Genomic DNA, 12,405 nt, shown 5'->3' on the forward strand with positions numbered 1-12,405 from the left:
TAACTTATGGAACAGATACTGCATGTACTGATAGTACAAGGAAAGAACAAGATGCCAAGTCCTTTCTCCCCTTTTCCCCAAACTTGATATTGGGGAAATAAGAATGTCCTCAGGTTAAATTATAAAACAGAGAAGATGAGAGTATAGCTATGTGAAGTCACCTTACTGAGAGAATAGCTTCCAGGGTGTCTCAATTATGTAATATTCAATGAAAGGATTGGTCATCAAGAATAGAGGGGATGGGAGTAGGAATTTAGTTAGAAGGGAAACACCTAAAAGGATTAGAAAGGCAAATTTGAGTCTCTTAATATTATTTAGGGTAAAGGTTGTTCTAGGTCACAAACAAAAGGGAATCTAGTCTAAATGACAGATATCTCCATATAATAAAGATAAATGATGCCAGCCATTAAAGTAATACACCAAACTTCCCTTGGTCTGATTCCATGGTCATCAAGCAACCTCTATCATTTAGCTTTTCAGGTAGAATTCCTAAAGAAGAGAATGTGCTTTTGAAGAAAAATGACTATCTAGTCTTCTTGAGTTATAGTTCCTATTGTCAATTACTGACTTTCTGCTTTTTAATCTCCCATTCTCTTTGAGTTTGGTCTATCTGCCTGGATTGGATCCATTCTCAAGGTGCCAACGTTTGAGTTTGCAAGCCTGAAGGTCATACTCTGGAATTCACCAAGAAGTGGGGACTAATTAGTCTTCCCCAGGAGATAACTGCTTCAAATATCCAACCAATTAATTCACACTAGAACTGGAATTTTTATTGAATTAGACTACCAATGGATATTAAGTATATACTTTTCAGTTCAAGCCCATCACAGTTTAGCTAGCTTTAAGTATTTTAAAAACACATAAACTTATTGATTTAATATTAAAAGCTTATGAACAAACCCTGAAGGTCAAATTACTTTCAGATAAAAGATATATAATTACATACATCCTTTATTAAATAAACAGATGTAATGTGACAATCACTTTTCTCCTTTTTAGCACATTCTATTTGTAGAGCAAATATTCCTGACCACAAATAACATCAAAGAGATGTAAACAATATATTTTTCTTTTAAAAGTTAGTCATTATTGAATGCATTAACAAGATATCCTCAGAGAAATTTTCAGCATTCCTTTATTGGAACATTATTTCAATGTCAAGTTAAAAGAAGACACACTAACGGTTCTTTTTGTTCCTTAATATGGTCTTAAAAGAAAACCTGTTGTCTTGCTCTGCAGAATGATATGAGAACATTAATGTTATGAGAATGAGAATATTCAATGAGAAAAATAAAAAAGCAAGACAACTTCTTTACAGTTATCAACTGTTTTTACTGCCTTTTGAAGATTCTCAATCTGTTGATGTGAATAGTAATCATTATGCTATTTGATAGACTTTAATCCCATCTTACCTGGTATCCACATTTCTAAAAAAGCTGCTTATTGCCTCATCATAAATTCCTTTCTAAAAAGAAAAAAAAAATTATAGCATTAGATTAAGTTTTGCCTTTTTTCCAAATGAAGTTCTTTCCATTTAGTAATCCCACAATACTGTAGTGACTGGTATATGGCTATGATAATAAAAAGCAAGTTATCATAAAATGCTTAGTCTGATTCTTCCAAACCACAGAAGGGTAAATGCCCTGAGATCTATTAAGTTCAGAGAAGGGTGCTTAAGTCCTCAGTCCCCATAGGACGGTAGAACAGGTGAATCAAATGAGAGCTTTCGCTGAGTTCTCGGTAATTTTAAAAGCTGACGGATTAAACTAAAAAATATAATACCATACATGATACCAATTTTATAAAGTATTTTCACATATATCTCATTGCTCTTCGCGAGAACCCTGATAAAGATGAGACCCTGAAAATTAAGGGAAACAAGACCAAGGTCGCCGTCCAATTGTGTAGTCTATTGTGTACCTAACGCCAAAAACGTTTAAAAACCTGTTTGATCTTTACTGAGAAGATCCCATACAACGTATATCGGTCAGATAAAAGCTCAATAGAGTAATTCTTGCTTATCTATTGGAAGAGCCTCGGTAACAGGAGGGGGGCTCTCGGAGGGCGGGACCAGCACCTGATTGACCGTGGCGTGCTCCCTCAGCGCCAAGTCCCAAAAGCAGCAGCCAATCTGGTTTCCGCACTGGCCAACTGCGATGAAAGGAAAAGAGTATAGACATGAGGCTGAAAACAAGTCCGCCTGGCTCCGCGCCCACCGAGCCCTCATCCTTTTGGCGCAACTTACCCTGTACGACCACCGACTGAGTCATGCTGCGGTGAGGTCTGCCCTGGACACCGGGAGCCCAGGCGGTCCTTGGTATTCCGCTGGGGCGGTCGTAAGTCACGCCGCTGCCGTAAGTCGCTGCCGTAGTTACTCTCTTCTCTAGGTTCAGGCAAAGATTTTCCATCAGAAGGCCGCACCAGTGTACCTTCGTCTCATCGTTACCATAGAGACTGGGCCTCCGGACCGCAGATCCTCGCTGCCTTGTCAACATCTTTTAGAATCGGCAGCTCCGGAGGCCGGGACAACTGGCGGGTAACTAGGCATTGGAGTGGGGCTTTAAAACATGTTAATGGGCTCTCAGAGCTTTAGTCTTTGCTCACAGTCTCAACGCCCTGGGCGGTGGGTCATATTCCGTTTATTAAGATTCGTTGCGCCGCTGCGCTAGTACCTTTATCTACCTAGCCCTTTGTTCTAATAGAAAACGAAGAATGTCAATGAGCACAAAGAAACCTCAGACTAATAGGCGTCGCAGGGTTATAAATAGGTGGTTATACACTTTGACAAAAATGGCGCTTTAGAGACCCAACCAGTGTTTGTGGAAGCTGTATGCTGCCAAAATTAACTTGGATGCTCGCTAGAGCAGCGGTCCCCAACCTTTTTGGCACCAGGGACGGGTGCTCCTAAGAAAACCTAATGCCTGTTCTGAAGTGGAGCTGAGGCGAAGATAGCGCTGGGGAGCGGCTGCAAATATGATGAAGCTCACCAGTAGCTCACCTCCGGCTGTGAGGCTTGGTTCCTAGCAGGGCACCAACCTGTATCAGTCTGAGGCCGGGGTTGGGGACCCCTGCTCTAGAGGATGCAAAAGAAATTAAGATGCAGATCCCCAGCTCCAAGAAATTTAGAATCTAATCAAAGATACACAGACACAAAATACTTACTGTTACTTAAAATATTGTGTGGTGCTGATTATAAGTGCATTACGATTCAGTGGATGAGGATGTAAATAAGTAAATAGAGATCTGATGGAAGAGATGAAATTGAAACTAGGCATTTAATTTATATACAATGTTTAGATGTGAGAAAGGAGGAAAAGATTTAAAAATTAGGCAGTCCTGAAAATTACTATCTCCTTAAAATTGTCAGACATTAGAAAATACTACTGTAAACCCTTATTGACCAATTTATACCAGATTTTAATTAGGAACTCAAGAACTTTTGAAATGAAATTAGTATTTTCCACAAAAATTCTGAGGAGCTGCAAGATTCTAGGAGGTCTTCTTTATTAAAAAAGTTAAATTGTTTGTGCAACTAATGTGTGGCAATAAAAACTACAATGGTCAATTGATTGGCGCACCCTATTGTCCCACCAAAACAAATATAAGTAGTTGTTACTGCATTTTTCTGTTAGCTGGTAAGTTTGAAGTTACAATGGTGGTTCATCGTTTCCAGGCTCTCCTACATTTCCGTTTGGATGTTTTTCACCTTAGTACTTATATCTTTTGTGATTTAATCAATTTTTTTTTTTTTTTTTTTTTTGCAATTGCTGGATTTTAAATGCTTATTACTGAGCATGGAGTCAGTGGTGGAAGTACAGTCAGTTACCTCCAACACTTTACTTCAAGGCCTGATATTGAAGTCCCAAAGTCTGGGGCTTCCAAAATTTTCAAACTTTGGTCCAGTTTGTATGTCTGCATTGGTAAACTATGTGGTTCCAGCTCTTCTGATATTTTGGCTTCTGCAAAGCTCCACCCCTCATGCAGTGGTTCAGTCCCTGTCATTATTCTTCAGAGGTCATAAATGAGAAAAAAGTCAAATTAAGAAAGCCCTAACAAGTCTCATTAGTAACTTCATTCTGAGGGAATAAGACTGAGAGGTAATTCTGCTTAAGAGTCAAGGTGGAACCTTATATACCACCACTTTAGGACCTCAGTAGAAGCAGAAAAACTTTTTAGAGTTTATAATTTCCAGGAGTCCACTTTGAAGTCATAAATCTGAACATATCCTGGTGTCGAATACATTCCTAATTAGATGGACTGAGACCTCATTTAAAGATATTCAACAAACTCTCAGAAGAGCAAGCAGAACACGGGCCATCCTAAAAAGTTGTACACAGCTCTAGTGGAATTCTCTCTACTATACCTCCTCTGATACAAGCAAAATGAAAAAGAAAATATGACTTACCTTTCACACTCTAGCTGTAAGTAGAAGAACAGGTTTCAGATAAGTAAAAGTCAAGGAGAATTTCAGTACACAATAGCAAAGCAAAGGAAATTGATGGAAGACCAAAACACCTTAAAGGACTAATGAATAATTAGAAGCATGAAGAAGCAGACTAGAGAGCTGAAATTCAAATTACTGATGTAGAATAGAAGCTTGAGAAAATCAAAGAGAATACTGAAGCAAAGGACAACGGTATTAAACCTCTTAGAAGACATTACATATGAAAGAGAGCAGTATAGTTCAATATAAGATCAATAAGGGCCCCTGAAATAGAGAATACAGCAAATGAAATAAAAAGTCTCCTTACTTATATAAATAAATAAGGAAGAAAAATCTGTAGGTTAAAAAGATATACTCTGTTCCCCAGGGAAAATTCTGTAATCTATTGACTAACACTAAGGTATATATTCTGGTTAAGTTACTCAATTTTCAGAATAAAGAATTCTTTGGGTACCCAGGCAAGAAACAAAAGTGAAGCATGGAGGAAAAAAAAAGCAATTAGGTTCATCTATAGCAATTTAGTACTAGAAGATACTGAGAAAATGTTACAAAGTTCTGAAGGGGAGTAAAATGTGTTCCAAGAAAATTATACTCCTATATCTTTTCGAAGTTGTCATTAAAATATAATTTGAATTTGTACGTATTCTATCCATTTTTATTCCTGCTTGCACAGTGCATTTCTGAGCCCATCTCTTTTATGTATAACTTGACAAACACAACCAACCGCAACCAACATGGTATTAACGATCGATCTTCCAATCTCTTTACTAGCACTCAAGTTCATTAGTAAATCATCTGCCTTCTAGGTTATCACAGCATTTTGCAAAGGTTTTTCTGATAGATTTGCCACTGAAAAATAGATAACTATCCTTTCAGCTTCTGAGAACAATTTCCTTGTCACTTGATGCTTGACTACTTGCTAGTGACTTATATTTTAGGTTTTTGTTATGATAGTGCCTCAGTCTGGACCTAAGTCTGTGTAAAGATAAACTTTGTTATGCTATGGTGACAGCTAACCTCCAAATCTCATTGGTGTAAAACAACAAATTTTTTTTTTTTTTTTTTTTTGCACATGATACATCTCCATTGTGTGGGGTGTATGGTAGCTATGCTTTATGTTATCCTCGTTCTCATACCTGTGTAGCTGAGCTACCACTGTTTGGTACATTCCTGGTTTTTGTGGCAGAAAGACAACTCAAGAGGGTCTTGTATTGCATTTAATGGCTGCTGTTAGCTCACTGGCCCAAACTAGGTCACGTAGACTCCAAATAATCATAAGGGGGCCAAGAATTGCAATTTATGGAAGACAGAAAGCCAGAAATATTTGACAAACATTTGTAAGTAAATCATGAACATTCTCAGACATAACATCAGAATGCAGCATCTGTGGTAGGCAGCCTCTAAGATGACACCAATGGTCTCTGCCTCCTATTTTTGTGTAATCCTCTCTTCTTGAGTCTGGGCTGGACCTAGTGACCTCTTTCTAATGACTAGAACCCAAACACAGCCCAGTGGCACCCTGAGTTGGAGAGACAATGTTGAGAATTCTGGGAGACCAAGGCAGCTAGAATGTGCAGGGCAGAATGCCAGAGAGGAGTGTGTTTACAGAGAAAATTCTGGAGATCTTCAGGAGATTCCCCATGAGCCTTAAACTGAGTGCCGATCAGTACAAGCATGTATGGAAACTACTCAAGGGTGAGGAAAGAATGACTGGTAAGAAGCAGGCAGACAATTCCTGGAGTTCACAGAGGGCTGGAACTTGTTCACATTCCTAGTATCTAATTTCAAAATTTGTAGAAATAAGCTAAAGTAGCGCTTTGATGAAAATTTATAGACTTAAATGCTTATGTTAAGAAGCTAAGTCTACCCTTTTGTTTTAAGAAACTAGAAAAATAATAGCAAATTAAGCTGAAAGTAAACAGAAAAAAAAGGAAATACTAAAGATTGGAGTAGAAATCAAATAAATAGAAAACAGAAAATTAATATAGAATATCAATGAAACCTAATTATGGCTCCTGAGAGATTAAAATTCTTTTGTGGGCTCCCTTGCTCATAAGATAAAGCCTGAAATCTTTAACTTGGATTTATGTTCTGGCATGGTTTAGCTTCTACCTATCTGTCTGGCCTGAATTCCTTTTTTATTTTTTTCTTCTGTGGTCGTACTGGCTTTTCAGATCTTCTGTTGTCCTCTCTGCTGGCCGATGACTTTTGCACGTTGTTTCCTCTGTTTGCCACCTCCCCAACTGTCTCAATGTCTTTGTTTCCTACCCATTTCTACCTAGTTAATGCCTACTCATCCTTTAGATTTAAGTTTAATATCCTAGTCCAGGATGTATCCTGCCCTAACCTGTAAACTGTGCTAGGATAGACACTGTGTATGTTTCGCTCAGTATTTTATCTTCAGCACTTAACACATGCCTGCCTTATGATGGATTCTCAGTGATTATTTGTTGTATGAATAGTTATAATAATAGATCAGTTTTCTTAGGATATGACCAGTTCAGACATCACTCCTTTTCTGCAGCTCATGAATCAATATCCTGAGGATTGAAAGATTATTATTCTTGGGCTTCTGAGAATTAAGAGAGAGTATTTAGAGATTCCACCATCTTTTTTTTTTCACCATTTATACTTCACTTATTCATTTCTCTGAAGATCTGCTAAAGAGTCAAGTTCGTTTTTTTCTGATATATTACTCTAGTGCTAGAAAGTTTCATCATTAAGACCACTGTTTAGTTTGTTTCATTGTAGCACCTATACCAAACAAACAAACCAACAAAAAACTTGGCACAACTTGTGCCAAATAAACTAGTAAAAAAAATGGCAAATTAGAGGAATTTAAGAATATTTTACATGCAGATACTTTGTTAAAAAGTGAAATCATATCTCAATACTTTGATTTCAAGAATTATGCAAAAAGATGAGAAAACTTGTACTGATTTAATTTTTATGTACCAGACATTGGCTTTATTACATGTCAGATTTTTTAATTTCTCAAAACAGCCCTATGATGTTGGAATTAGTAGTATTTTACAGACAAACTTTTAGTGATTTGCTCAAAGTCTCAGAGTTAACATAGTGTTAAAATTCAAATCTAATTCTGATGCCCAAACCCATAATTTTCCCACTGCTGCCTCCACTAAAAAATGTAAAGTAGCGTTAAACTAGTATTAAAAATTTTTGCCATCCTAAGTATTAAATGCTTAGGTCCTAATGATATATTAGCTAACAATGGGCAGCAATTATTTCAATTTGATGATGACATGGTCAGTTAAATGGTTTCTCTATATTAAAATTATGATCAACTATTCACAGATAGCACCCTAGTAAGAAAAATGCGGCAGAGGTAAGATTTTTGTCTAACATTAATTTAATTATGTAAATTGCCAATTTTCTATAACATAAATCGTGAAAACAGAGCAGTGGGAACTTAACATAAAATGTAAGTATTAAAAAAGATTTTCATTAAATGTAAAAAATTCTCACTAACATTTCACAGTTCAGTCATCAGCTATGAAAACTGAAAAAAAAATGGTTAGCTGAAGAGTAAAGTTCTGGCTCAGGATTCAAACTTAAGTATTATATTCAGTGAGGTAACCTGTTGATATAGAAATTGGGAGAAGGAGGGAAGTTCAGAAGATAAACTTCAGCTTGTTGTTGGAGCTATGAATTGTATTCTGTAGCAGGTAGAAAACTGTATGAAAGAATCTCTGATGTCATAATTTCTGGGTGTAACTGGGACATTTGATCATCATTCCTTTGGCAAAGATGTTATGAACAGAGGATACCCTTAGTTTCCAGGGAACAGAATAGAGAGGACAGACAGTACAAGATGTTTTCTTCCTTTCTCAATTGTCATTGTTCCTGTCATTTAGGAATTTCAAGACTCTTTTGAGGAAACAGGAAAGAAGAGGTAATCTAGGCATTAGTTATAAAGAATCCTACACAGGAAAAGCTACAGGGAAATTTGTGAAGGTGTAGTTTGAGGCTGTTGGCGTGGGGTGAGGATATATGTAGATTGGACTTACAATTTGGGTTATTAAAAGAAAGTCTGGAAGATAATGACAGGAAAATGAGATAGAAAGTGAGAAGAATCTCACACAATTTTGTGCAGATTGATTAGACTATAGGTCTAGAATAAGTATATATTCATTCACAGATTAAAATATTTTATATTGTTGGGGAATAAGGCAGTGAAAAGAAGAATAAAACCTTTAAATAAACTTCAGAGGCTTAAGTTTTAGCTAAGTTTTAGCATGTTGTAGAGCTATAAATTGTGACATTTTATTCTTAGCAGATAGGAAACTATGTGAAAGAATCTTCTGATGTCATAATTTCTGGGTGTCACTGGAACATTTGATCATCATTCCTTTGTCAGTTCCAGCCTTCTATGGAAGGTCAGTAGAAGCAATTGATTTATTCACCTCTACAGGAATCAGACTCAGCCTATTTTGGTAAGTCTGTGTCTCTGATCAAGTTAGTTAAAACTTAATATCTACATAAGATAGATAGTTATACTAAACCATAGATTTTACTATGATTTTATAATTGTCATTGAGCATGACACTTTTTTCCCTTGATAATTGACACAGTCTATAAAAACTGTTGTATAATAATCACATCCCTAAATTTTAACAATTTAGTTTTGTTATTACTATAATACACATTTACTTATACGGCCCAGAATATTGAACTATGCATAAGAAACAGATATAACACATTTTTCACTGTTCCTGTCCTTTGATGAAGACATGCAAGTTAATACAAGATAGAGTAATACCTGACCCACTGTGTGCCAGGTGCTGTTCTGGGTGTTAAGGAATCAGTCAGTGACAAAGACAGATGTGGAATTGGTTGGGGGTACAATGATTAAACAAAAAAAATTAGTGTACTGGTTCTCAACAAGAGGGAATCCCCTTTATCCCTCTTCTCCACCAAAGAACTGTCAAAACTTTTGGGGAGGGATGCTGTTGGCATGTGGTGAGTGGAGGCCTTGGATGCTGCAAAACATCCTATTATTTACAGGACAGTCTCCTCTCTTTCCAACAAAAAATTACCTGGCCCCAAAGTCAATAGTGTCATGATTGAGAAATCCTGAATTAGAGTGATGATAACTGTTACAAAGCAGATATAAAGAGTGCTATGAAAACTTACATAATGGGGAGTATTTATGGATGGCTCCTCTGAGAAAGTGAAATATATATTCATACTTAATGAATGAATTGGCTTTAACAAGCAAAGGGTGGGAGCAGTTTGGTGCGGAAGAGTTCCAAGCAGAGGCACCGGTAGGTAGTAGGAGCTTATTTTACATAGCTCTGTGTGTGTGTGTTTGTATGTATATCATATATATCTCATACATACATTACATTATATATGTGCATATATATTAATAATGCTTAGTAGCATCTGCTGTTAATATTAGGTAGCCTTTATTGAGCACTATGTGTTAGATACTGCACTTTATATGTATTATCTATTTAATTCTCACTATTACTCTGGAGGTAGATACTATTATTATTCCCAGTTTACCCTTGAGAAACATACTTGGTTAAGTACATTGCTTAAGATCACATAGTCAATCCAACTCTCCCAAGACACTCTTAACTAATGCACTGTAAATGTAGAGAGGCAGAGAGGAATGAATGATAACTAAGAATAGAAGGCGGATGTGAAACTCAGCTGTTATTTCAAAGGAAGAAAGGGCTTAGATAGGCAGAGAAGCAGTGGGAAGTGGGTGCAGGGGCTCAAGCTTGTTGATTGCCACAACCATTTAAAGGCAAACTGAATTTTTTTTTTTCACACAGCAGAAATGGACTTTAGTTTTGTTAACCATAAGACATAGTTTACTTTTATTATCTAGTGGCTATTTTGTGTTTGTTGCAAGACAACATTTTATGTAAAGAGCTGTACAATATAGTATCTATATACTTTTATAGATATTTTAAAATGTAATTTTCAGAATGTTTGTATATGCCTGTAACAAAATAGTAACATTAAAAATTTCAAACAACTATTTGAAGACAACTCATCCCCTCCTCCATTATTATAATTTTCTAATATAGGTTTTCAGTGAATTATGCCTTTTCGGTTTGGGACCCAGCCACTGAGGTTTCCAGTGGAAGGAGGAGATTCTTCAGTTGGGCTGGAACCTGGGCTGAGCTCCAGTGCTGCCTGTAACGGGAAAGAGATGTCACCGACCAGGTTAAGTCTCCTTATACTGAAAACTGAGGAAATGTGTAATGGCTGTCATCAATACAAACTTTAGCTGATGTTCAATATTAGCAAGATAAAAGCCCAGAAACATTGCTATTATTAATTAGCATTAACAAATATTGCTGTTAGTAAATTAATATGAACAGATCGTAGGTTTTCTTAGCACATAGTCTGCATTTTGTACCTGTATGTATTAATGGTAGACCAATTCTTTTTTTTTTTTTTTTTTGGTAGAATTTTAGTTAGTTTTCTTATTGTTGATATGCTCACGATTAGCTAATATTTGAATAAACAAGCAAACCTTTAGTGCTATTATGTGCTGGGCATAAGGCTACAAATATGAAGAAGACTCAGACCTCAGGTTTAGTGTGACTTTGGCTTTGATTTGAACTTTGGCAGAAAATTCAATTATAAAATCGAAGAAAACTATAGTAGGGTTTGTTTCACATTTCTGCTGTTTACCGTAGCAAAACATCAAATACTGCATTGCTAGGTTTCTTATGGCTTGGAAATTTTTAGAACAGTGATTTAAGTTTAATAAGATAGGTACTTTAAAAATCAGAGTTATTTAAGGATGGAATAGACTACTTTGGGAAGTACCAAGCACTTGTTTTTAGACATGTTTAAGGTTGGGTAATTATTTGATGGGAATGTTGGAAAGAAAATTCAAGCAGTAGGTGTATTTTTGAACTAGATGTCATTTCAGGGCTCTTTTAAACCTGAGATTTTATCAACATTTGAACAACATGTGGAATAGTATGTTCAGTTTTATATTATTACACAAATATTTTAGTTTTTAAATCAACTGAAGTGATTTTAAGCTGCGTATATGTACGAATTGCCATAGCATTATCATACGTTTACAACTATGCACCACTCCCCCACCTTTGCCATTTAACATTACTGCATTCCTTTCAAAATGAATATCTTTGTATTTATGAATTTCCTGTGACCACAATTTCTTTGCAATGTAAGTCTAAAATGTCTGCCTCATCACTGCCACAGTGTTATAATTACTTTACAACATTCAAAGATTTCAAAATGATTTAAAACAGTTGAATATGCACTCATACTTTGGTACTCTGAAAAAATTTCCTTTTTAGTCTCTAACTACGTGTCGTTTGCTCTTTTATTCAGGCAACTCCGAAGATGCCCTGGAAGTCATTGCCTGACAATAACTGATGTTCCCATCACTGTCTATGCAACAATGCGAAAGCCACCTGCACAAAGCAGCAAGGAAATGCATCCTAAATAGCATCATTAAGTCTTTTGTAGAGGTTTGACTAGGTCAAGGGTAATGGGGCAGTATCATCTTATGATCTGGTAAACAAATAAAAGTGGTGGCACCTTTGGATGATGACAACAGTTGAAATATTTACTTTTAGTAGGAAAAGAAATGTAGTCTATAAAACGTACAGTGATAAGCCATCAGTTAATTTTGATAGATAAGACTGAATGGTATTTCACAATTAGACATTACCTTAGAGATCATCTTGCTCACAGTGGATCATTAATATCAATTATTCGAGATGCTTAATCCACCTTGATTATCAATCAAGAAGGGCCCATTCTAAATACTAATGTTTTAGATTGGTTTCCTTTGTTTACATTTGGGTTGCTACTTAGCTGAATCCTTTCACTTGAATCCTGAATCAGTTTCTGGCTTGATATCTTTTGATAATGTTCTGCCCAAGAATAATTAGATGGAGTAAGAAATGGAGCTCAGTCCAAGACCAAGAAAGTTTTTA

At 36.2% G+C, this 12,405-nt stretch overlaps 1 protein-coding gene across 5 annotated transcripts; it reads left to right on the forward strand.

Moving 5' to 3' along the window:
- Positions 1 to 2,236: 2,236 nt before the first annotated feature.
- FAM229B (family with sequence similarity 229 member B) lies at positions 2,237 to 12,020 on the forward strand. Of its 5 annotated transcripts, none has more exons than XM_006926090.3 (4): positions 2,364 to 2,536; positions 8,823 to 8,898; positions 10,507 to 10,645; positions 11,795 to 12,020. In XM_006926090.3, the coding sequence occupies exons 3-4, from the start codon at positions 10,521 to 10,523 to the stop codon at positions 11,910 to 11,912; spliced, it is 243 nt and encodes an 80-aa protein (XP_006926152.1). In that variant the 5' UTR covers positions 2,364 to 2,536; positions 8,823 to 8,898; positions 10,507 to 10,520; the 3' UTR covers positions 11,913 to 12,020. The 5 variants fall into 5 exon arrangements, with proteins under 5 accessions (XP_015455595.1, XP_006926152.1, XP_006926151.1 ...); XM_006926089.3 differs by having other exon boundaries at positions 2,365 to 2,536; positions 8,739 to 8,898; XM_015600108.2 differs by having other exon boundaries at positions 2,365 to 2,536; positions 8,742 to 8,898.
- Positions 12,021 to 12,405: the final 385 nt, after the last annotated feature.

Source organism: Pteropus alecto, unplaced genomic scaffold (genome assembly GCF_000325575.1).
Source record: "Pteropus alecto unplaced genomic scaffold, ASM32557v1 scaffold79, whole genome shotgun sequence".
NCBI lineage: Eukaryota > Metazoa > Chordata > Mammalia > Chiroptera > Pteropodidae > Pteropus > Pteropus alecto.